Source organism: Malaya genurostris, chromosome 3, assembly GCF_030247185.1.
Source record: "Malaya genurostris strain Urasoe2022 chromosome 3, Malgen_1.1, whole genome shotgun sequence".
Classification (NCBI taxonomy): Eukaryota; Metazoa; Arthropoda; class Insecta; order Diptera; family Culicidae; genus Malaya; species Malaya genurostris.
The window spans coordinates 109,746,569-109,774,331 of record NC_080572.1 but is presented as its reverse complement, the minus strand read 5'-3'; the positions used below and the strand labels follow the sequence as shown (position 1 = coordinate 109,774,331).

Sequence of the window (27,763 nt, the reverse complement as noted above, 5' to 3'; positions counted from 1 at the left end):
AAAATTTTCGATTTCATGCGTTTTCTCTCAAAAATCATCTAAACTTTGGGACTACTAGTCCACGTTTTCGCTTTCGAACGCACCAGTAATAGTGAAGAAAAGCTCCAAAAATGGAACTCACTTCGAATTCTCAGTAACGATAAAACCGATTTCCACAAATCATGGTTCTAATTAAAGCTCTCAGCATCTTAAAAGATACTGAGCAAATTTAAACCAGATCCTATTTCCGATTCCGAACTTATAGGGCGAAGAGTATCAAAATTTTCACTGTCATACAAAATGATGCAAAACCGGTACGCATCGGGACGTGCTGGTACGGTAGAAGAAAACACAACCGCCTAGCACACATCGTGCTTTTTTCAATTTTGTTTAGCGTGCAGGGTTGCCACATTTAAATCTATATTAATTTGACATGACTGTTTACAAATTGAAAAGGTTATAGTTTATACCTATAGAAAGGTTTCGTTTTTATTCAAGTTTTAAATAAAAAATATTTACAGAATCTTCTAGTGATGTTTATGAAAATAAAAGTAACATGAAAAAGACATCATTACACCACTATGTGGATAAAAAAAAGTTTTTTTTTCAAGAATACCACAGTAAAATTTCTGAGAATACAAGTCACAGGAGAAAGGCAACATCAGGTTTTGCACTTAGAACTCTGGAATTCCGGAACCGGAAGTAACTTACTTTACTATGGGGCACCTTTTCAAAATTTAGCCTCTGAGAGAGTGATAAGTTGTTGATCGGGAATATCTCTTTTTGTATTTAACTAATCAGCATAATTTTTGCTACATGCCATCGGAAATATGATCACAATTTTATGATAAAATTTTCAGTTGTGTGACATAATTTCAAATAATTCAAAGTTAAACTTTTCTGAAGTTTTTGGTATCAACGAGTATCAAAGAGGACAACGCCGACGCGTGTTTGCCTTGCTCGACAATTCAAAGCACTTTTCAGTTCAACAGATCATTATTAAGAATTAATTTAATTTTTCCTATTTCGTACCAAAAGCATTCATCAAAATGGAAGTAGACGAAGTTTGTACCGTCACGTCTTCTTCTTTTTGTGGTTGGCGTCACCTCACTTGCGATGACGCCGATTTGATGGCACAGCAACTAAGGCTATATTGCCAGTTAATTTTCGTTTATAGTCCAATAAACATTCTTTTCACTAGACTACACACAAAAATCTCGCTGTGTACTGCGTCGAGTCGTCAAAGTACGGATGAAAATTTATTCTTTCTTGCGAAATACTCGAATTTTCTCTTTAAGGTTTAAACAACGAAAAAAATCATAAGTTTTGCGATTTTTTTTCCAGAATTTTCGTTAAACAAAATAAATTCATATGTTTTGCATGATGAAAAGCATCATTCGAACAACATTTTGTATTTTTTTCGTGAAAAAATATTGAGAAATAAGTCGGTAAAGAAGTATTTTTGAGGACACTTAAAAATCATGATTTGCGGTATCCACTGTATCTTAGAGCAGACTAATCAGAAGTGAACAAATCAAAGTAGCATTGTTAGAGTAGAAGTTTTTGAAGACCCCAACGTTTCTGTTTGATTTTTATAAATTTTTGGTGGTTGTTCAAAGTGAAAATTATGATTTTTCACGATAAAAAACGGCCTTTTGTAGCTGCAAAGTAACAAACAACAAAAAGGAATACGTTGGGGTCTGGTTTTTTTATATGTAGAAAGTGAGTGATGCAGTAGTTTTTGAATGACGATGGACACGGACTTTCAAAACCTGCTTTCGAGAAAAACGCGTTTAAAGTTTATTGTCTATAAAATCGAAGGAAACAATTCATTACTCAAGGGAGCACGTAGGCTCTAACATTCTCAAAAAGCCATATTTTTATTTTTGTATTTTGTAATAATGAAACATTTCGAGAATCGATTCGTCCGAGACGTCAGATAGGATATCGCACCTAGTGTCATATCCTTAAAGGGTCACATAAATAGTGTGGACTTCGCGTCTGCTTAGCGGTTCAAATTAAACTGTTAGGCGAAGGTGGCGGTTCAATTTGAACTGCTTTAAGCACCGATGAGCCGAAGGCGAAACTCGAAGAAATCGAAACTAAATATGTACTTTACGTACAAACCAAAAAACCCCTAAATGTTCAAATTTCGAGAATGTTTTGTCAAGTTTTTAAGTCAATCGAAGTAGAAATTGTGGGCCTGTGTACCAAGCTCTTACTTCTTCGCAGTATGAGATAAGTGAAGATAAAGGCCCATAACTTGCTGAGTTTTGCTTCGATAGGCTTGAAAATTTCACAGAATATTCTTGAAATGTTTTACTATACGAAAATAATAATCATCGGTTCCAAACAAATGATACAGAAATTTTGATCCTCATTATCATCAGAACAGGTTTGTTTTTTTTTTCGTGGGCAATCTCGTTTAGCAGGTGTATTCGTATCGGATTTTCTCACGTTCGATATTTGACGGTTTTGAGGTGTCTTCGAAGCGTCAAGCTTTTGTTGTTTTTCACGCAACTCTTCACGGCTCTATGGAGAAGTTAAAACAGTGCTTTTCATCGGGCGGCGTCCCCGATTAGATTCAAACTATGGCGCGGTCGCTTGCAAAGGCTCAACCAATGACATAATCATAGAAAAGGTACAATCATAAGACGAAGACGTCGAAGGCAGAGAAGAACTTGCTACTTCTTCGTGCGTATCAGTAGAACTCTGGTTCCGTTCTGGTTCAACTCTGTGGGTATTCAAAGCTGTAATACTACCTTGATCAAAGAGCTCCCGGAATCACCACGCGCTCTCAGTCAACCAATAAAATATTTTGCATTAAATTTTGCGATAAGAACGGTTTCAATGGTGCGACGACAATGCAAATGTTAGAACAGTGTTTTGGCAACGATACTCTGAAGAAAATATGTAGTCGTTTATCAGTGGCACGAACGTTTCAGAAATGGCCGAGAGTCTGTAAATGATGATGAGAGAAGCGGTAGGCCTATAGCAGTTCGCTCATGTTTTTCACTATACACAGTTTGGATAAAGTCAGAATCCGTGAAAATATCAGGATTTTATGGGCAAATCCCTGTAGCAAGAAATTCTACTTTCACATTGTACCGCTTTGCAGCAGCTTTTATGGATTCGTTTTCCAACATTACAGACTTGATAGCCCGAGAAACGTTGTTCACATAAAATTTAACCTTTTCAGATGTACCGTTATTCTGAAAGCAAGCGAAAAACGGTCTCAAGTCACTAAACGAAAAAAAAGTGATGTGACCCAACCCTGACTACACGAGTGGCCCAACCTACATGCGAACAGGTTAAAGAAGTACAATTTTCTCTTGAAAAACGTGTTAATGGTTAACCATATAATGGAAATATATATTTACTTTGAAGGTGATATCATTTTTGTTTAGGCTTTGAGCTGTTTTTCACGGTTATTCCGAAACTTTTAGGACTACCAAAAACAAGACAAATGCACAAAACATTCTTCGTGACAAACAATGCCCTGAAAAGTTTGCTGTAATTGAGAATCATACTTGTATGATAAAACACCGATGGCAGCACGTGTCATATAAAAGAAAAAGCAATGGCCCAACGTAGACAGTGGCCCAACCCTGACGGCATTCCCCTATATAAATCAAATTTCTCACCCAACATTGGCATTTTAATTCCACGATCTGACTGTTTCGACTGTTTTGAAATGAGAATGTTTTCTAAACACATTTTTAATGCTATTTTGACAGTAACCTCACCTCGGTGATATTTGTTGTGGGGCTATAATTCGATAATGCCACGATACTACTTTTATCGCTGTTATGGTTGAAAGATGATAAGTTCTAATGTGTATTGTCGCGAAAGTTGAGTACATTTGATCCATGTTAAAGTATTAGTAAGTGCATTGAATATCGTTGATAAGTGCGTAGCCATGTAAGTGTTCACAATGAACCGTGGCCAGGAAGATAATAAAACCGCAACTCACAGCCTTATTTTTCTCGGAATTTTTGTTATTCCTAGCCCATAGGATTAACACTGGGGGCGATTCGACAATTTGGTTGAATACATTGAAAGCAATCGATAGTGGACTCATCAGTTCTGTCTGGATCGAAATCAGTTTCTTGGTTGTCGGGGAAAAATCGCCAGCCGCTGTTAGATGCTTGCCAAGCAAATGAACGTTTCGAACTAGAAATGATACTCACCTCATAACATTCGCGAATGTCGTTGATACTCATCGCTTCGTTAACTACGTCGATGAAGCGCTCGAGACGTTTTTCAGCCTTGCACAACACGCCGATCTCATCTTTGACGGAGTCAAGTAACGAGTCGGCTATCAACTTCAAAACTTCCTTGTTGATCTCCGCCAATAGCAACTTATACCGTGGCAACCGTTGAATCGGTTGCAACAGAAAGCTGTTCAGTCCTAACTTATCACCGACTTCATTTTGGCGTTCCTGAAATGTAAGTGAACGCTAGTTCAGTCAGTCTTACCAACGTCAACGAAACCTCAACAATACCGACTTGGAAAAATTCTAAATTTTTGTTGCATATCTTCTCCGACTTGGGCCGATTGAGTGCAAACAGAATGTAGCAGTAAAATCTGTCATGTTCGATAAACCTGATGAATGTTTCCGCTATGCCCTGAATGCTGGCACGGTTTTCCCGTAACTTTGGTAGGAACTTTTCTTTGTGGAAGTCGTAAATACTTTCAATGTTGCCAAAAATATGATACCGCTGACCGCGTAATCCCGGAGGTAGGTCCTTCTGGTGCATTATGCTTATGTAGTCTTCTATGCCCTTTGCGAGTGTTTGGACATAATTTTCTTCGTTCTCCAACAGCTCTTTCATGATACTGGTAATTCGTCTAGATTAGATGAAATTATTAATAAAATTAACAGTTACTCATTAACGATCCGTACTCGGATTTGATGGAAGAATTCGAATCTGGCCTAGTGTTGATAACCGCTTGCTCTTCATCATCACTCGAATCGAACGAATCGGTATCACTGAACTCATCATCGTCATAGTAGTGATCATGGTGGACAGGTTCTTGTGATATAATCGTGTTCCTTGCTTCCGCTACTATCAAAGTTTCGGTGGCTTCCTCGGCATACTCAATAGCTCTGGAAAATAGAGAAAAAATGAAAGATGTTTTTCAAGTCACCGAACCATATTTATATAACCAGTCACGAAACATTGATAACAAATAATCGCGTTATGAGCAATAAGTGACATAAGTAACGCCTGCATTGACGTTCGCACTTGGGCTAACTAGACGCGGCTCACGTTCAGTGAGTTCTCAGCTGATGGAAATATAATTCTCAGAAATAAACGATGAATCATTCATGTCGAAAATAGAGCGAATTTCGGTCTGTCGACTTCAAACAACATGCAGAGTATTTAAGAATTCAGCTGGTTCAATTTTTAAAGATAGTTGATTTCTGAACGGTTTATAATACGGATCTTTGTTGGGAAGTCAATAGCACTACCCGCACCTTCATATGTGTGTGCTGATAAAGATTGGTATGTTGTTTTGAGCGACATCATAGTTAGTTAGCTACGATTTGACTTGATTATTATAAACAATCGATTCGGCTACTAATAATCAGCGTTTATAAATACGATTAGACAGCCTAATTTTAAGGCCATCGTCCAAGTACCATGCGCGCGGGTGGTTTTAGGTAATTTTCGATGAAAATTTCGAAAAATTTGCCAAAACCAAAAACATACAGACCGTTGAAATACATTTATCTATCTACAGGGTGAAAATGGCTGGAAAATTCGGAGGATTTTCCAAGTCTTATCAAAAATAGCTCTGAAAAATGAGTGTTTTTGTGATCTTTCACAATTATCTGGAAAAATAAAGCGATGACATAAACTTTTTTTTTCAAATAAACTTTATTATGAATACACAGATTACATTCGGACACATTTTTGGAAAACCTTTTCACGCTTTTCATAGAAAATCCACGAATTTCAAAAATTTCCACGAAATCGGTTATATGAAATTCTTACAGAAATGTGGTCATAGGTCGGTTTACCTTTCTCTTAAGAAAGATGATATAATTGACAGAGAAACCGACTTTTGATCGGAGCTCTGAAGACCCCTACCATTCGACTCAACTAGACGAGAACGGAAAATTTCGGTGTGTGTGCACCTTTCACTCTGCTCAATTTTCTCGGATTTTCTGATCCGATCGCCAACAAGGGACCGTTCATAAATCGCGTAGACCAAATAATGGTGCTTTTTAAACCCCCCTTCCCCCTCGTAGACTCTCGTAGAATATTCAAGTAGACCAACATTTTCATTTTTCTAATCCATATTTCGTTGAATAAAACGACTCTGATAAAGGCTTCACATCAGAACAAAAATATGAAAAACTTTTTAGAATTCCTCGCGAATCGGTATTTTCATATTAAATTTATATTTTTTATTCATGATCAACTATAGATGAATGATAAATTCTGACCATTTTCTCACTCTACTATTATCGGTTATAGAACACCTGGCTAACGACCAAAAGGTTATAGCCGGGTAGAAATGAATTAAACGTAGGAAAATTAATTTATCCGCTATTTTAAATATGAGATATTTCAGAAGTACAATTGTAGGTCAACAAAATGGGCGTCATCTCTCTTCTGTCTTTATTTTAAATCAATTCCAATTACGATATTGAGACAATCACAGGATTTGGTGAAATGACCCTTTCGGCGAAATGACTTTCGACGAAATAGCATTCGGTGAAATGGCATTCGGCGAAATGTCATTCGGCGAAATGAACCTTTCGATATCGAAGATCATATGGCTAACATTTCAGAGACATAATCGTACAAGTGACGTATTTGCCAAAATAAGTTTTTCTATACGGATTTCAAATATTTGATCACTGATACGCTTTGTCTGAAATGTCTTGCCTAATACGTGACATAAACACTAAAGCATGCTTTTGTGAACTACTCGAGTCAATCTGAGAGAAACATGAACCAAATTAGTGTCAGAAATTATCTCAATAAAAAGAAAAAAAAATTTTATACTGAGTCGATGAAAGAGAAAGGCATTATCACACCATTAGGTGGATTAAGAATAGGTCTTTTATCATAAAATTCTTTTGACACATCGAATTTCGAAGGTCAGAGAGAAATTGTTTAGACTTTATGTAGCGAAGAAACTTATTTTCATCATGCGGTAATTCTTTTCGCCGATGTATCATTTTTCCTAAATTTCCAAAGCTCATGAAAAATTTGAGCCGCTATGTGATTTTCATATATTTTCTTCTGCAGTAATAGTACTAATCGAAGCAAGAGGAACTACGCGTTAAAAATTTGCTCGTACATTGCGAAAACCCAAACCGAAATAGGGTAAGGGCTCCCTATTCCATCTCATTTGTAAGGACGTTACCTTAAAAACTTGATTTAGCCACTAAAATCACTACGATTTATTCATATTTCTGCTTAGTTCGCCTTGCTCCACATTGGGAATTGATTCACATTCCTTGGAAGTTAAAATAATATTAAAAAAACAGCTAAAACCTCTTCTGATATGTTCACTACTGTGCTCCTAATTTCAACTCAAATTTTTTTATTCATCCTATCGTTGGTCCTTTATTCATCCTATGAATTACAATGGCGACAGCAATCAAAACCAAAATATTGCACTATTACACTCTCAGGTTCAAAATGTCAGAATTTTCCTTAAAAATGGCCTAATGCCAACTATGACACAACACACAATCATTTCGACGTTTAAAATTTCTTGGATCGTTTTCGTTACTTTTCGTTTTAAGTTTAAAATTTTACTGTGCAGTTAATTTGAAGAACAACAAAAAAAAAAGAATTGTTACTATTTAGGCATTAGCCCTTCGAAAAAAAGAATGCAGAACCAGAGATGCATCAGATTTATCTGTATTGTATAGATTTTGGCGTTCGCATACTGATTTAAATCAGATTACAGATTTTATACAGATTTCCTAAATTTAATACAGATTTGTAGAGGTTCATAAAAAGAGAGAAGTAAAAAGTTAGACTTTTCTCTCTGAGTATCTGTTAGTATTTGATTGCAGTACTTCTTTAAAAGTTTATTAATCAACGGACAAATCACATGTTAAAATGGAAATCTTTTGTGCAAATATTTGATGATGAACACTGATAAACATTTATATTAAAATTTTAAACCAATTTGAACTGATTCATATTATTAGTGAAAACAGATAGAGCAAATACATATTGTCTATTAAAATATCTGGCATCTCTGTGCACAGCCGATGAAACACACACACTTAACAGTGTTATGGTGACGTATAGCGGCAAACACCAGTGCTACTAGATTTGCCACAACAGTTACTTCATCAGTATTTAACACGCTCTTTCTGGTAATATTCGAAGCCGAAACAGTTTTATTGAAGTATAAATATCAACAATATAATTAAACTAATGTCACGCATACCAAAAAAATACTTGATAATTTGAAGAAAGAAAACAATTTTTGTTGTGGCATTATTAGAAAACTTGGCAACTTTGCGAAACCAAATAAGATGAAAACAAAGCGCAATCAAGTGAACTAAGTGAAAAACTTTCATCTCATATTCTTGAAGACTTTTATTGCTTGTCGGGTAATTTTTGAAGTTTTTAATTGTGAACTAAACAAGTGTCAAGTGAACATTACTAATTATGAAGTCATCCAGCATTCAATAGTAGAGTAATTGTGCGAAATATTGATCATGTTTTGAGAGGAATCGATTAGTAGATATTTAGAAACATGACGAACTGTAAATCTTGAGACGAAAATGTGTCCTAAATTGAGAAGCGAGTTTGTTTTAAATGAAAAAAAAAAACCATTTCTTCCAATGAGAAAGTGTGACAATAGCTTGAATAATCATTTTCAAACATTCAACAGTTTGGTTCAGGTACGTTGTAAGATATTATTCATGTTCAAAGTAATGAGGTGAAGGGATGAGATGGAAAGAGGAGCTCAGATGAAATAGGGAGCCGTTACCCTACTCACCCGCCAAGTTGGATAAAATGATGAACGTGACCAAATCAACTATCATCAGTGCAATTCCGAAAACGTTAGTTGAAAGCTACAGTCTACAGTCGATAAAATTACACTATTATTGAGCCTACTAGTTCATGATTACGGACCCAACATTTTTCATTGATCGTTTGGAACATTGTAATCTTGAGTGAAAGTGAAATCGTTGAAGTAATATTCTAATATTTGGGTAAAAATAAGCATTAATGGAAAACCTCTTCTCTCCAACCTTAGCTTTTGTGATAGTTGTTTTATATAATAAAATGTATACTGCAATGTTCTTTTCTACTTTGGCTATTCCTATTAAAAGTTATTGATTCAATTGACATTTCTGTTGATATCATTTTAATGGGATACTTGTTTTAAAAGGTTGAAAATTGTTTCAGAATGGAAACATCAAAATGGGAAACATACAAAATATGCAGGAGAGTTTCATGTCCAGTTTTTCAAATTGCGATCGAGTGACAGTTTTTTTACTGATGAAAAATGAGTTTTTTTTTTGTTGACTATTTTCTGTTTCATGAGGTGAGAAGGCAATAACTGTATTTTTGAGCACCTTAAGACATTCGTCATTTGATTTTTATTTTTGAAAGTGAAACATAAACTCAATGGTGGGTAAGGGTTGGTGGGGCAATTCAGACCGAGTAAATGGTTTTGGCAATGAAATGGTTTTTTTACATCGAATCAAGTCGTTATATAAACTAAACTAATACCGATTTAATGCCTTCCTAAAAATTTTCCATGTATGGCATTTAAAATAAATTGAAATACAAGCGTTTTACGTGAAAATTCATTTTTGCTATTTTCAAAAAAAGGTGGGATAAACCCGACTGTTTATGTTTTTGGTAGGTTTAGTACTGATATTATCTAAATATAGTGATTTTATGTTATTGTTATGTTATTGAGTGGCAGTAAAAGATCATGAAAATAAAACAATAAATGAAAATAGCAAAATAATCAATCAACCAGTAATTAAAGACATTTCCATTTCCATCGCAGAAACGCGGGTTTTTGTATCTTGCGTATGTTATTACGAACCATTACATTCCTTTTGTGGAATTTGGCCTTTCTGTTTCAACAGACTTCGCAGTCGATTCTCAGTGTACAGAATCATTGCATGGCTAGTACTATGGATCCTACTGACACTAAGAATCCTTCCAGGTCGGGGCTCGAACATACGACAACTGGCTTGTAAGACCAGCGTCCTATGCATTGAACCGCCAACCCGGGCGCCCCCTGGAAGGATTCTTAGTGTCAGTAGGATCCATAGTACTAGCCATGCAATGATTCTGTACACTAAGAATGGGCTGCGAAGTCTGTTGAAACAGAAAGGCCAAATTCCACAAAAGGAATGTAATGCCAGGACTTTGCCTAAACAATATAACGGATATTTATTTCAATTTGAAAAATGTATGTCACATAAAAAAGCATTAAAAAGCTATCGAATTCACCCCACTATTTAGATGTTGGATTTGTCTTACGCAGGCTTCCCAAATGTACCGCCGCGCGACATTATTATTGAGGATGTCATGCTACTCTTTCCATGACAGCCTTGTGATAGGTTTCATCACGACAGCCCTTAGACAAATAGTTCTGTACAGCCAACGTTGCCGTCATTCACTTCGTTCGACAGTTCATTCCATCGTAAGACATTTTGTCATGGTCCACGACAGCCGAAGAAGCATGAAGTTCTCGCTGTTGCGACAGTAAGCTTCGGGTATCAGTCACTGCGTTGTTTCTGTCGAGAGCAAAATATTACTCTCCCTTGACCAGGTCTGCGACAGTAACCGGTGCGGTTCAAATTTGTTGCTCTTGGTTTGCTATGAAGATTCGAGGCAAGCATGTGGGTTTTAGTTTTGCCTTTGGTGATTGCTTTGCGCAGCGGTTGATCATTGCGCATAGCAATCACCGTTGGTAGGGCATTGATAACAATATAATTGATAATTAATAATATACGAAACTCCTAATACGAAACGGATTGAAGAACGGACTTTGGTTTTAATGAAAGTTAATTTTTATATTTTGGTCGATCTTCTATGAATTGATAGATCGATTAATTAAAGAGCAATGTTTTTTAATAGCTGAGTCAGTTCGGCGTGCTCCTTTCAGGCAGTTTGCGGTCGGTTTGTGGGCTGTAACATTCATAGTGTATGCGCGTACTGATGTGCGTGGAGCATTATTTTCATCCTCTTTATCTCTTCCTTCAGGATAGTAAAGGCGCAATCGTTCCTTATATAAGAGTGTAAAAGCCAATTGAATCAGATTTTAGATTTATATGTTAACGGTAAATAAATGTTCGTAGCGAAAGATATGTTCAAATCAAAGATTCCGTATTCGATACTCGTTAGCGTTAGCTTTGCAGTCGACTTGTAAGTCTACGGGATTTTTGCATGGCCAGTGCTGCAATACTACGGACACTAAGAATTCTTTCAAGTCAGGAATGAAACATACAAAACCTGGCTCGTTAAGTTCGTTATACGTTGAACCACCAATCGAATAAAAACCTTGAGTGAAAAATTTGGAGTCGGAATTTGCAAGGCAAAAATCATCCAGAAACATCTTATTTTCAGGTACCGTACAACAAAGCTTTGAATGCAAAAACTGAATGAAAAATTCCGGTTCTTCAAAAAAATATGTTTCCAAGCGTGGAATGCAGCATGGTTGCCCGTAACAGATTCGAATGTTTATTTTGTTTTATTTAGAAAAAAAGTTTTAATTCCCCAAGTTATGTAATAATGTCTTTCTTGAGTAATGTGGTCTCAAGCTTTCCATACATATCAAGTTCTCTTCTATATATGAATAGTATGGTGTTTCTATTACCCTGGAATATATTCCAAAAAAAAATCGGATATAGTACGGTTACTTATATGATATAGGGTTGTGCTGATAATCTGCTGAATCATTTTCTTCCTGTTATGCATAGAATTATCTTATTTCCAGAAACAGCATATTAACTATTACATTATTTTGGTCATAGCTACCAGAAGTTCGCGACTTTTACACACGTTGAAACTGTCACTTTACATTGTAAAATTTAAAACTCGGTTAAAGCGTATCTTTCATCAAGTAGAAGCTTGTGTCAGTATATTTTGAAATCTTTAACTTAATGTCGTTGTTTACCACAAAACTTGCTATAAAAGTAACTGAGGCCCAAATTTATATCTACAGTTAAAAGGACAATTTCATGTAAACTTCTAGAAGTATCTCAATCATTTCCTTTATGTGCTTTTACGCTCAATCCAATTTTGGAAATGTAGATGTTGCAATCACGAGCCGCACGCAGAAGAAGATGCGGTGCATTGAAATTTCAAACAGCACATCCAGTTTATATGCGCTCGCTACAATTCTCGTACACATTTTTCGTTTTCTGTTTGAGTCGACTCTCACGCCCTCACGGAAAAGGAAAGTTATTCGTGAATAGCAAAGCGAACTATTGAATTTAATTCGGATCCGACTTCCGCAGTTAAAAGTCTAATAATGTCGAAAATTTTCTAAAATCTAATTGCCTTAGTAGCTTGTGTCTGCATTTAAAAAAATCAAACGTTTGGAACTATAAATATTGTAACTAAATAGTCAAACTTTCTGAGAGCCGAGTTCTTTGCACATATTTAACAGTTTTCTTTCTAAAAAGAAATTATGTTCTGAAAAATGTAGGTGTAAATCCCCGGTGAACAATTAAGTTTGAAACCGGGAATAAATAAAAGATATAATGAAAATAATAATAATAATAATAATAATAATAATAATAATAATAATAATAATAATAATAATAATAATAATAATAATAATAATAATAATAATAATAATAATAATAATAATAATAATAATAATAATAATGATAATAATAATAATAATATTGTAGCAGTCATTTCCGACCCTAAGAAACTCATTGTTTTAGTTATCCTAGGAGAAACAGAATTTAAGAGCTGTATATGACACGAATTTGTCTTTCATTTATTTAAAATTCAAAAATTAAATTTTTAAATTCCCAGTTTTGGTACTGATCATCCCTTAATTTCGAAACAAGAAGTCGAATATGGATGAAACTAAATGGAAGGCTTTTAATTAAATGATTTGCGATGATTAAATGATTTGCGATGAAAATTTCTTCTTAACTTTTCTTCACATAAACAACCATCTGTTGAACTACTTTTTATCTGCGAGCTCCCCCAATCAACTTCATGGTTGCGGACCCTGTATTTGTGTAGATGGTACTAAAAGATCTACCACCTCAACGAAAAAGAGCTCAATTACAAGGTCCGGGGAGTACTTAGAAACTTGCAATGAGAGCAAAGGGAAAGTCAATTTAAGCCGCAATGAAGCTATATTAATAGGCACTGAATTCCATAAAAAAACTTATAAACTTATTTTTCTAGTTTTGTGATATTTATGAAAACAAAAGAGGTTTATTGAAGATCTGTTCTCAAAGGTAGTAACAAATTAAGAACTCAACGTTTTTTATATTCTCATTCCTTCAACTGCTGGCAAAACCTATGTGAATGTTAAATGAACAACTAAATTTAAGCTATTTTAAATAAATTTAAGCTATTAGTTGATTGATTCCTATGTGGAAAAGAACAATTGAGAATACTAAATTTGTAACAAAGTTTGGGGTAAACCAAAAAATTTGATGCTTTTGGGAAAAATAATGGTTTCATTATATTTTTCTTTTTAAAACACTTTTAGCGAAAATCTGAAAGCACATGTTCACATATAAACATAAAAGTTGCCCATTCAATTTTATGGTCGAAAACTATTCAAAGTGCACCAAACATCTTATTTGGGTTCAGAGTATCATATTCTATAGTTTCAACGAAATCGGTGAGGCACGGGTACCAAAGTGTGCCGACTATTGGTGGAGTAACGTTAAATACACTACATAATTAATTAGTTGTGAAAAGTAGCTACGATTCGATCCAAAAATCAAACGTCATTATTCAGAATAAGGGTGCATAAGACATTTTCGGAGTATTGTTAATGAATGGAAGTGTATCTGTTTCTTTAGGAATAAGAAGGAAGCAGTAAGGATCAATACTTTAGAAATTCATATATACATATGAGCCGTTACACAAAACTCAGTGTTTATCTTTTAATATTCGTTAGTTATTAAAATTCATTGCCTTCGCCGACAGTATATATAAATCTAAAACAATTTCTTTATTTCACAATGGTATTGTAATGAAACGTTACTAAAGTTTCCTGCAAAGGTAATCCCAACAACGCAATCGTATGTACTAGTACCATTTCATTGAGGCAGCCGAAATAGTGCGAGCGCACTATGACCCACGGCTCGTCTCCAGAAACAGCCGGTTCATTGCTTCAAGAGACATTGATGAGACAGCCGGCTTGCGACAGCCCTTCGTAACAGTAATGCCCTTAAAATCAAAGGATGTCTTCGATTTTCAAAGGCTGTCTCCGTAACATTTTATGCGAATGAGCGAACAGAAAGAAACAGGATACAAACAGCCCGTTCGGTTTGACTACTCTCCGGATAGAATACTCTCATCAAACTGGTGAGTAGAAACTGTCTCAGTGACAGCATTCATTTAGGCATGCGAGCGCTGTTGCCATTACAGTTCGGCATATGCTTCACACATATTGTAGGCTGGGCTTTCGACTTTGCGCTCCGACAGTTCATGCTATCTCGTGGCGGATGTCATTGAAAAGCAGTACTGCTGGGAAGCCTGGTCTTACGGTACCAATTTGTATTACGACGCAAGTAGAAAAGAAAAATTATGAGAAATGAGTTAAATTTATATGCAATTTGTAGGACTTATAAGAATCTAATTCGACTTCACTTTTTTCATGTGATCAAGAATGCGATATTTCAGGATATAAAATGTAGCCATTTTTGAACAAAATCCTAATCCAAAAATGGATAAAAGACCCTTGTCGTTTGAGCATCTCTATACTCTACACGACAACAAAAATATTAGTTTTGTGCAGTACTTCCGATTTTAGATAACAGAAGGAGGTTGGCTTTACCCCATCTTAGCCTACTATTAGAGCAAATTCAGCAGCTGGAAGTTTTTTAGAACTGATACTGAAACAAACGTATCCCAAGCAAGACGTTTTAGTTTTATTTATTCGAACAGTTCTTGTGTCAAATTTAAAACTGGCCGTCCTTTTTTTATGTTCGAAACACGAGTATAACACTTCGGGGGTTACCAGTTTTTCTTAACTAAAAAATCATAATCATTAAAGTTTTTCTTAACTTAATATGATGTAGATTTTCTCGAAATGACACGTCGCGAGCATAAGCTAAAAATAGACTGGCCAAAAAAGGCCCGGGATAGTATACATTTAGGCGATATTCCTCGCAAACAAAAAAAGCGATTTTATGCAACCCACTACCATATCACGGAGAGATTCGAATTCGAACCTAGGAGACTTGAAATGCGAACTTTCTGCGATTGCTATGGACTATAAGTGCTAACTAAAAGATATCCACAAAGCCACATGGAGATCACCTGATCAACATACGGAAAATCAAATCGACCATGTTCTCATCGACGGGCGATTCTTCTCCGACGTCATCAATGTCCGCACTTACCGCAGTGCCAACATTGATTCTGACCACTACCTTGTCGCGGTTTGTATGCGCTCAAAACTATCGACGGTGCAGGAACGCCGGGACTCAATCTCGAGCAGCTACGTAGCGTTCGTACTGAAGAGGAATACACGCAACAACTGGAGCAAGTGCTACCAATGGAAGAGCAGCTTGGCGCGGCGACTCTTGAAGACGGCTGGAGGAACATACGGTCCGCCGTGAGTAGCACTGCTGTAACCATACTAAGTACGAGATTATCGAATCGAGGAAATGACTGGTTTGCCGGGGAATGTCAGAAGTTGGCCAAAGAGAAAAATGCAGCAAGGGCGAGGATGCTGCAACATCGCACGAGAGCGAACGAGGAACGATACAGACAGGCGCGGAACAGACAGAACACGGTTTTCCGGAGGAAAAAGCGCCACCAGGAAGACCAAGATCGCGAAGCGATGGAACAGCTGTACCGCGTAAATGACACACGGAAGTTCTATGAGAAGGTGAACCGCTCACGTAGAGGCTACACGCCACACCCCGAAATGTACAGGGATACTAGTGGTAACCTTCTCACGAACGAACGTGAGGTGATCGACAGGTGGAAGCACTTTGCTGAACGCCGCCTCTTCCAAATCCTTCGCCGTCGTCTATCACCAATAGCTAAGAAATAGGTAGTGCCGTACCAAGCGGGATTTACTGGAGCCCGCGTCACTACGGATCACATATTTGCGATAAGATAAGTACTCCAGAAGTATCGTGAATACAACGTACCCACGCATCACTTATTCATTAGAAATCAAAGCGGCATGACATACGACGCAATTGATCGAGAACATCTATGGTAGATAATGCACGAATACGGTTTCCCGGATAAACTGACGCGATTTGTCAAAGCAACGATGGATAGAGTGATGTGCTACGTCCGAGTATCTGGTACGCTCTCGAGTCCCTTCGAATCTCGGAGAGGGATACGGCAAGGCGATGGACTCTCTTGTGTTTTGTTCAATATTGCCTTGGAAGGTGTGATTCGAAAAGCGAGGATCGACACGAGTGGCACGATCTTCCGAAAGTCCGTACAACTTTTTGGTTTCGCTGACGATGTTGATATTGTGACACGCAACCTTGAGAAGATGACGGAAACCTACATCGGACTGAAAGCTGAAGCTAGGCGTAGCGCACTGGCCATAAATGCGTCAAAAAGAAAATACATGAGAGAAAGAGGCTCTAGAGAAGAAATACTACGGCTCCCATCACGAATATTGATAGACGGTAACGATATCGAGGTGGTTGACGAGTTCGTGTATTTGGGCTCACTGGTGACCGCCGACAATGACACCAGCAGAGAAATTCAGGGACGTATTTTGGCAGGGAATCGTGCGTACTTTGGACTCAGAAAAACCCTTCCTTCGAGAAAAGTACTCCACCGCACGAAATTGACCATCTACAAAACGCTTATTAGACCGGTTGTTCTCTATGGCCACGAGACCTGGACTATGTTGGCAGAGGACCAACGCGCCCTCAGTGTTTTCGAAAGAAAGGTTCTGTGGACCATCTATAGCGGAGTGCAGATGGAAGACGGAACGTGGAGACGGCGTATGAATCACGAATTGCAACAGCTGCTAGGAGAACCACCCGTCGTACGGACAGCTAAAATCGGACGTCTACGATGAGCTGGGCATGTCATAAGGATGTCGGACGACAGCCCAGTGAAAATGGTTCTTAAATCTAATCCGACTGGTATAAGAAAAAGAGGACCGCAGCGAGCAAGGTGGATCGAGTGAAAATGGTTCTTAAATCTAATCCGACTGGTATAAGAAAAAGAGGACCGCAGCGAGCAAGGTGGATCGATCAAGTGGAGGGTGATCTAAGAAGCTTCCGTGCCTTAAGATGAAATGCAGCGGAATGCGAACGTCGCGTTTTTGATCAATTATTCAAAAACAAGACCGATTTAGAATTTTGAAGTTTTGCTTTGCCGAGCCGTAATTGGTTTTTGAAATGAATAAACGGTTACTGTTCCGTTTCACGAGGATGAATTTAATATTGAAAAATAGCGTCTGAAGTGAAATTTCTCAAAGAATCTGAAGAGGCAACTCAAAATTATCAAATTTTAGCCGAAATAACATAAATTTGAAAAAGTTTCAATTGAATCTCATAATCTTTTCATCGTTATCTGTATTGCTTGCACGCCGCTGTTCCGTATGATGGTGGTGTGAGAAATACACTGTGGGCTCGGTGGCGTTATATTGTGAGCAAAAATTACATATAATCAGGAATCAGAACAAAGTGGCTTAAATGGCATGTTCCCCTTCTTGTTTTTTTAATATTTGAATATTTGAAATACTTGCCAATTTCCGCGGGTAGTGCCTTAATAAATTATATAATTGAAAAAAAAAAAATCCGCGGATGGGCAAATGAACACAACTTTTATAGGGTGATATTTTAAATGACAACTTATTTCAAACAATAGGGAGTCGATTTCTAGAACTCGTCGACCCCCATGGTCAGTTTTCGTTTACGTCGACCCCCACAAAAAGGATATCGACCCCAAGGGGTTTATATCGACCACTTTGGGAACCCCTGATTTAGAACATTGAAACATATAATACTCATATAACCTGATACCACAATCACAATTCAAAATTATATACGTTTATAGAAAATGTATTTATTTGGTACATTTCGATGGCTAGTGAATGTCCAGTAATTCCTTATTTCAATAGTTTTTCAATCGATAATGGAATTTCACTGCACTGTCTCATGCGATGAATTACTATTTGGTACTGGTAAAGATACCGAAAAAACTTGAATATTTTCTTGTTTTCAATCGTTTTTAGAAAAAGCTTGCTATTGAACTCAGGCATATACATTGTTAGCATGCTAGTCAATACATATGCATATAATCTCATGTTAGTTAATTATAAATACTAATGGTTCATAGTTCTAGTGTAATACTAATCAATAATAATAAAGATTGAACTAGGAAATATTCACAAATCCATTACAAAACAAATCAATAACAGTTTCTTTTTTTCTTCAAAACGTGTGGTAAGCCCACTGCGCTCAATCATTGAAAATATTCCTGGTTTCGATGTGTCGGTTTTGCCTGTTATGATTTGTGCGACGATTCGTGTACCTCAAGTGGTTAAAATTTTGCGCGCATTTTCTGGCACTACATTTCACCTTAAGTGGCTGGCGACGAGCAGCCATGGACCGAGTTATGTGGAGACGTATGCTTGATACAGCAAAGGACACCCCAGGACTGTAGCTGTTAGGTAAGTAGGTAAGTCTAGGTTCAGAAATCTGAGACATTCAATGTAGTAATAATTCGAATTACTTAAACAATGATTTTTTCTATACTGTTGGATATAAAGTTGTGGGTATTTTCAGAACGGGTATGGCGAGTAGAGGTTTCGTATTTTTGTTTTCCGCATGTAGAAATTCGATGACGGTACCACCATTCATCTCTGCTTCAGGAATCATTTCATATACTAGATCTCTGCTTCAGGAGTCATTTCATAGCTAGAGTGAGATCTACTGTCTCTGTTCGAGAGCTACTTTTGACTCTACGAGTTAGATGAAAATTTGCTTCAAATTTTCTCGGCTATAACAGCAGTATCGTACAATTGTCGAACTATTTTTTCTTCGGTATTGTTTCTTACAGTCGGAGCATAGACATTGCATTCAATTTTACCATAATTCGTTGATCGAGAGTCGAACAGTCCACAAATTAACATGACGACTCTACTGATGAGATGACTATTGCTACAATAACCCTACTATGCTGGGTTAAAATAAACGATATTCAATTCAATTCAACCCTACCATGCAATCACTGTAAATACCGTATTACGTATGATTTGCATATTGAAAGATCCATTATTCCATGAATTGAATTTTGATTTTAAAAATTACGATTTAAAGACGAGAGAGTTCTTTAGAAGTGATTTAATTTAATTTAATGAACTTGTTGGTGCACAAAAATTATTTTGGCTCCGATTTTTGGATTTCTGGATTCTTTCCCCGATTTCTGTATTCACTGAAAATAATGGTGAAAAGACTTTAGAATTGAACTTCGCGACGTCGTATGACTACAAATGTCGAAACATTTTTTTGAACTGAACGCAAAAATTGTTACAGGACCGAATATTTAACGTATCTAGAAAGAAATCGATAACGTCTAATATATTTCTCATATCAAATTCTTCTCCTTCTACGGCTGACGATCAGCGAGATGGGAATGCCATAGCCACTATTCAGATTGACTAGCTTCAGACGTGGTACCGATGATCGCCAATTTATCTAATGCCTCCCAGATGTGTGGTTCGACACCAATATTCTCGTGGTTGAAAAGAAGGAGCATTATTGGCGTAAAAGCAGAAAAAAATGTTGAAAAAAATCATTTCTTCACGGTTATGGTTGCGGTCAACTGCCACAAGGCTACTCGGCAGGGTGTCAAATCTTCTTTTTTTCAAAGGCAACATAGGATTGAAGGAATACTTCGTCCATTGAAACTTAACTTTGTATTTTTGTGTTTCCATTTGAAATTTGCCCAATTTCAATGGATTCTTTAAGTTGTTGTTTTTAATACTTTTCTTTTGAGTTTCACAAAACTTTTGTCTTGAAATTTTTTTTTCAAACGCAAACAGCAAAATGATAACATAATGTGATATCAATTGAAAATTTGATGAGTCGATATTATATTAAGATTTCAAACTGATGTTGCTATCATAATCAGATTTCAATTTGTTCTCATTATGATGTTAGACTTTACTCGGGTAGCTGGCCTTATATTTTGAAAGAACTAACCGTCTGGCTTCTACCGTTATATGAGAAATTTTTTTTTCTTCATTTAAGAGGTTTTCGAAACCTCTAACTTCGAAACTAAATAATAACAAAAGCCAGTCAATAATAAAATTACGAAATTTGTTTTCTTAATGATTATTATTTTTTTAGATTGTGCAAGTCAGCGTATTCAAGCCTATGTACTAAGAATTTAAATTCAATAGTTATAATAAAAATCTACACTGGAATTCATTTTAGTCATTAAAATCATCGCACTAAAATGCTTATGGCATTAAACTCATGCAGCTTTCAGAATTACCATCTACATTTGCTGAAACTCAATTGATTTCCCGAAACCCCTGGAACAATGTTCAACGATTTCGTGGAACCAGGAGGTAAGTATTGGAATAATTTAGAAACAAGTTAACAAATGAATGGACAAGGACGTTTACTATTGATATCGTGATAAAAAATTATAGCAACACCTGCGTATGTGTCGATCAAAATGGTACTAACCTTTTCGAATTGTTATCGCGTTTGACTTTTGATAACGTATCGCCATCGCCGACGGTCCCATTATCAGCATTACGATTAATTCCGAATTCCACCGTCGACAGGTGAGTGTGTTGTCTATCCGCAAGGTTGGACAAGACTGTTTTACCGACCAGAATTTCCTCGTAGATATTTTCAATCACTTCCACTGCGTCATCCATCCTCTCACCTTTTTTGTCACACTCATTTGCACTTGGCACTTGCAGTTCAACTTCCGCCGGTGTCGCTGCCGTGGTTGCACTTAAATTCCAATCGGAACTAAAAGCTGCTGACGATCGCTCTTCGGAGGTGGATGACGTCGGTGTGCTTCGGTCACTCTCATCGTGGCAGGTCAGATTTTCGAAGTGCTGCGTTAGGCGGTGAACGTACGACGAACGGCCACCGGTTTTGCCACCTCCGCCAGCTGGGAAACGCTTTTTCACTGCACTTTCACTACCCAGAGGCGATTTGCTGTGTCCGCCGTCTTCCACGCAAATGCCACTGTCACGCGAAACGCGATTCAACTTGGTCGTGCGCGGTGGATTGCTCATTATTTGCAGTATATACTTAGTAGAGCTCTGGCACTTTGTTGTTATTGTTGTTGCTCAGTCTCTAGAACAAAACACGACAAACTATCAGCGGAAGAGGAGGGCATAGAGTTTCTCGATTAGGCTTATGTAACAGCTGGGAAAGAATGAATATATCGTTTCTTGCGGATGTTGGGGATGTTCAGTTCGAAGATGGAAGGTATTCATTTATTTTGATGGTTGGCTTTTCTCATTGTGTATGAGATCATTCAAATCTCTGGTGGGTTAAAATCATTTAACGAACTTATGTTCGTCTATTAAAGTTAAAATTTAATTCATGTACTTTGAGGTCTCTTTTTACGCGGGGGATACGTACCGCGTAAAAATACACGCAAAAAACTCACGCAGCTTCGGAAATCCAAAAAAAAAAACGCATAAAAACCGCATTAAAAAACCACGTAAAAATACCTCAGTGTACTGAAATCATACTTGAGTATGAAATTTTTAAATAGCTTTCATTTACAGTAAAAAAATCAAGTAAAAAATGGCCCCAAGCTGCCGACACTCTCCAAATTATTTTGAACTCGAATATACTGCCATCTTTGTTGAATATCTTGATTACACCATACGACATTCAAACGATAATGTTGTCAAAAAATAAAAGAAATGTTAAAATTGTTTCAAGTTCTTAGAAACAATTTCATACAAGAGCATTGCGTATTGAGTTTAATGTTGCTCAAAACTGCTATTGTTCAGATAGGGTGGAAAAGTTGTTCACGCAAAAAGTTCGATAGTTTAATTTCGTTTCATATATCATCCTTTGGTTCTGCAATCAGAAGTCGGATCCAAACGTAATTCAGGAACCTTGTTTGGGAGTATACTACTTTTCATATGAATCTGAGTTTGTAGAAAACGGTTTAGCGCATTTGCTGATCTCGACGAACTGAGTCGTATGGTATATGGAAGTTATGTTCTTCCAGCTTTTATTGCTGTAAGTAGTTTAAATCAATATAATTATGGAATTACTTTCAACTCGAAAATGCTGATATCATCTAGTCTACATATGCCATATTCGAACGATTATGTTGCCAAAAACGAACCGTGCTAAAATCGGTTTAAGGCAAATTGTCATGAAAAAGGATGCTGTACACAGTCTTTTGGGCACTTAGAAACAATTGTATGTCATAGTATAAAAAAATCGTGTTTTCCGTTGCTCCCAAGCATTGCTTTGTCATACAGCGCTCAAAACTTCTACTGCTGGAATAAGGGGAAAAGTCGTTTACACAAAAATTTCGATATCTCCGTTAAAAATGGACGGATTTCAACAAACTATGGCTTGTTGGATAGCTATTATCGTGCGGAATCTAGGTCTGAAAACATATTCTGTTTTCAAGGTCATTTGTGACAGATACTGTCAAAAAACTGAAAATTTTGACATAAAACTTCGTCTAACTCAAAAAGTAAACATCCGATTTCAAAACCATTTAATAGCGTTTTGGATGACGGGGAGACCTTTCATTTGCGACTAGTTTGATCAAAATCGGTCCAGCAATCTCTGAGATCTCGACCTCTTAGTTGACAACACACATACAGACACACACACACACGGACATTTGTTCAGTTCGTCGAGCTGAATCGATTGGTTTATGTTATTCGGCCCTCCGGGCCTCGGAAAAAATTTCTAGTTTGAGCGAATTCTACACCTATTTTTTATGTATATAAAAAAAGGTAAAAAAATAATGACTCTCTCTCACACACACACACACAAACACAGTATTGGTGGCTTTAAGAGAACGAAAAATGAGAATTCGTAGAGTTCATTGGGGTCGATGAAACTCACTAGCAGAATTTCATACTTGTGGCGGAAATTGCGAAACTGCTGAGGTTTGAAGGCTATCACAGTATCTCGATGGTGGAGTAATTACTGCTCGATGATATTACTTTTCAATGTTGGTCAAGAAAAATTTAAACTAAACATCAGATCCCCCAGATATGAACCCCGCGACCCATATTTAACAATGCAACAACTCATCAAATTTTCCTAGTTTAAAAAAATGTACACACTTCGAAAAAACTACTAGGATCAGCCATTGGTGTGGAACAAGGCAACCAAAATTTCTAATGATCTACAATCAAACAGTTCAATCAATCGTCACACTTTTGAATCCGCAATTACACGAGAATCTAAATTACACCAATATCCCAAATGTATGCAATTATATCTTTGTACATACTTGCGATACGGATTTCAATATTTAAGCTTCTCTTTGCCAAGCTTGTGTTCAAATTTTGTATGCAAGCAGTTGTTTTTATAGCGTTAAGTTTCTCTACCATTATGCGATTTCGGTTGAGGCAATAAACTTTCTCTGATTATCAATCGAGTTCATCTTATATAAATTAGAAACTAATCTTAAGCACTCAAAATTTACCCTGGGTAGTTGTCAATTTCTCAGGCAAAACGACATAACATGAAATTTCATCCGAGCTTGCATGACACAACATCAGAGCATACCAATTAAAGCTTCAAATCGTTTTATGGCACTTTTTGTCTTGCTGTCTAGCAACAACCAACCTCCAGCATGCTACCCGTAGGACTGAAACGTTAGCTATAATTTTGCTTCTATTTATAGATTCGCGTGCTTCCAACAGCTTCGCTTTTGCACCGATTGACCAATCAGAGCGATGCTTTCCCTTTGATATATCGCTTACTCCTTCAAAACCGTCGTCTATGGTAGGGAAATCCGCTATGCCGGAGATTTTCAGCAGACAAATAAGGACACTGTTCGCTACTAATCAAAATTTCAATCATTGATAATTGAAAATATGTGGCTTGATACATTCAAATCAAATCTTAGAAATATTTCCAATCGAATAATGAAATAATATTAATAATTTATACAAAATATACTGAACTATAAGTGTTTAAAACCTGACCACATTTCTGTATTTTTCCTTGAGTTTCTGATTTGCACCTCTGTATAGAAAATAAAGATGTGTTCCACATAAAAAAATCGATTCTACATCTTATTAGATGCACATACAAGGGGCGTCGCAGTTCACGCAAATTTACATGGAAGAACATTCTATATTATGTCTAAAATTTCATGATATGAAATTAATTAAAATAAAACAAAATGAATACTGATATCAACCGCGGCGAATTGAACCGAGAACCATTGGATCGCAAAGTACATCTGTTAATCGACTGAGCCACAGAAGCACACATCTGCTTGGTTGGTAAAAGGTGCATTTAAGTTCATACAGTCGCACCTGCTAGCAGAATGTTATTAGTTACAGTCGAAACCAGTAAAATTCAAGCTAATCTAAGTAAATCATTACAAATAAAATTTTCCGTCATTTGACAAATTAGGTCTTTATGAATTAAGTCACCTTGGCTATGAATCGGATGCGAAGTCCGTTGAAACAGAAGATCAAATTCTACAAAAGAAATGTAATATCAACACACTTCGAAAAAACCCTGTGATTTTACATCTTATTAGATGCACATAAATGGATCGTCGTAGTTTACGCAAATGTACGTGGAAGAGCATTTAATATTGTGTCTAAAGCTCCATGACATGAAATTCATTGAAATAAATAAAAATAGAATACTGATAGCAACCGCCGCGACTTGAACCAAGAATCATTGGATCACAAGTACGTCTGTTAATCGACTGAGCCACAGAAGCATGCATTTAAAGTCATACAGTCGCACCTGCTAGCAGAACGCAAGTTACAGTCGAAACCAGTAAAATTCAAGCTCATCTAACATTAAGTCATTACACATAAAATTTTCCGCCATTTGACAAATTAGGTCTTTATGAATTACATCGTACGACGGATTAAGTCACCTGTAAAATTCAAATTTTTTTGGAGTGTAACATTGAGTCATAACAAATGAAATTATCCATCAATTGACAAATTAGGTCTTTATAAATTAAATCATATGAGGGATTAAATCACCTGTAAAATTCATTTTTTTGTGTGAAGGCTTTGCTGATGCCTAGAATTCATCTTTTGAAAAATCTATTTCCCCACCGTGACCGATAGAGTATGTGTCCGGAAAGCTCTAACAAGATTTTAATGAAATTCAGTAGCACTTCTTTCAAATTAATGTAATGAGTCAACATTTCCCATAAATGCTCTTTACTTGGTACGAATTTCGACATGTTCATTTCTTTAAATGTAGAGCTATTGTACCATTAGTCATCCCATTAGTAGAGTCGCCTTGTTATTTTGCCCGATTACTCGAATTTCAATGAACGAAATGTTACAAAATCGGATATACCATCTTTGTTTCGACTCTAAGAAGCAATACCACTGAAAAAATACTTGGAAACAAATTTTCAAATTTTCTTAATTTGGGATTCCAATCAAGTTCAGGAAGAAATTTTTTTGATTCTTGAAAATGAAAAGGAAATAATTTTCTCTTTAACATAATCTCAAAAGAAATTCAGCAAGACAATTCTTTTAGTGATAAAATTCAGCAAAACTAATAATTAGTTATTACGTAGGAGCAATGGAGGTATTCTTTGTGCAATATTATCTGCAAACGAAATCGTGGTGATTCGGAGAAACCGTATGAAGATTATTTTGCTTGCGCCAGTCAAACGGATAAGTACCCAAACTTTATTTGTATTGCTTTGGTAATGGATCAGAGAATGTTTCGTTTTGTTAAACTAGGGGAAACTTTTTTTAAGTTGATCAGTATCTTACGAGGAAAATAAACTGGAAATATGACAAGCGAATGCAACTATCAGGTGTACAACTTTGCTTCCGCCGTTTTCCGATAGGAGGCTGTACCGGCTGAGGCTGGTCAAAATACATAGATGATAATGCCTTTAAAGTGAGTGTGTACAGTGCCTAATGAATTGTCATCGCCGTTATAGTGAGAGTTGTTCGTGTTTTCGTATTGTTCACGCTCGAAAATGTCTTTTATGTGCCCAATTCTCGCCATTTGCATTCTGTTACAATTCGAAAAAAAATGCAGCTGAATCGCATCGAATGCTTTCAGAAACTTACGGTGATGCTGTTCTGAGTAAAAGAACGTGTCGGGAGTGGTTTCAACGTTTTAAAAATGGCGATTTCGATGTCGAAGACAAACATGGTGGTGGAAGGGAAAAAACCTCCAAAGATGAACAACTAGAAGCATTGCTTGATGAAGATTCGTGCCAAACCCAAGAAGAGCTTACCGAATCGTTGGGAGTGAGTCAGCAAGCCATTTCAAAATGTTTCGCTAAAATAAAAGCGGCCACAATATCAAAAGCGACATGACAAAGTCATCCTTCAACACGACAATGCTCGGCCTTACGTCACAAAAGTGGTCAAAAAGTACCTGGAAACGCTGAAATGGGAAGTTTTGCCCCACCCGCCGTATTCCCCAGATGTCATCCCTTCTGACTTCCACCTATTCCGTTCGATGGCACACGGCCTGGCAGATCAACATTTTCAATCCTTCGAAGAGTTAAAAAAATGGATAGCGTCAAAAGAGACTCCATTTTTCGAGCCGGAGATCCGAAAATTGCCGGAAATATGGGATAAAGTTGTCGCTAGCGACAGACAATACTTTGAATAATACATCTGTAAGCACTTCTTCGCAAAAAAGCTTTTAATTTAAAAAAAAACGGCGGAAGCAAAGTTTTACACCTGATATGTAATGGAAAGCTAGCTAGCTCTCAATCGGGGAATTTGTATAGCCAATTATACTACCCTGCATATAAAAAAAACGTGAGGAGATAATCTATTTGACTAGAAGAACCAAGCATGCTTCGCTTTTCTTGGCCGCCACGACATTCAATTATAGTTCTATCTATATGTAAACCCACCGCGTCATAAGTCTATCTTTTCACTTTCTGCTTTGTTGTTGGCTGAGATACAAAAACGGTTGAAAAAAACATTATTTTTGAGAAATTTTTTTGAGCTATCATTCAATAAAATAAATTTAAATGTTTTACATAATTAAAAGCATCATTCAAACAACATTCCGTATTTTTTTCGTATGAAAAAAGTAGGAATATAACCCGGTGAAGTATTTTTGAGGACGTATCTAAGAAATCAAGATTTGCGATGTTTATTTTTTCGGGGATTGCGTAGGATCTAACTAACTTTCGAAAATATCTATTTTTTTTATTATATTTTGTCATAATAGAACATTTGAAGTATGTTTTGTCAAATTTTCAAGTCAATCGAAGCAGTATTCTTGGGTCTGTACGCCGAGCTCTTGCCTCTTCTCAGTATGAGATAAGTGAACTTCCAGAGTTTTACTCCGATAGGCCTGCAAATCTCACAGAATATTCTTGAAATGTTTTACTATAAGAAAATAAAAGTGAAAAAATAATGAAAAAATAAAATAATAAAAATAAAGAGTGCTAGACCCTATCCGCCCCT

General features: G+C 36.6%; 1 protein-coding gene across 5 annotated transcripts in view; it reads right to left on the bottom strand.

The window, feature by feature from the left end:
* LOC131434590 (uncharacterized) overlaps positions 1-27,763 on the bottom strand; it is a 34,069-nt gene that overhangs the window by 3,816 nt on the left and 2,490 nt on the right. For 2 of the 5 annotated variants that reach the window (XM_058601437.1, XM_058601440.1), the window contains exons 2-5: positions 20,835-21,533; positions 4,887-5,090; positions 4,489-4,831; positions 4,170-4,421 (exon numbers count right to left, since the gene is read on the bottom strand). In XM_058601437.1, the coding sequence (XP_058457420.1) occupies positions 4,170-4,421; positions 4,489-4,831; positions 4,887-5,090; positions 20,835-21,400 (1,365 nt within the window). In that variant the 5' untranslated portion in view covers positions 21,401-21,533. Of the gene's footprint in view, positions 1-3,952; positions 4,088-4,169; positions 4,422-4,488; positions 4,832-4,886; positions 5,091-20,834; positions 21,534-27,763 lie in introns of all 5 variants that reach the window. The other 3 variants (XM_058601441.1, XM_058601439.1, XM_058601438.1) reach the window with 3 other exon arrangements.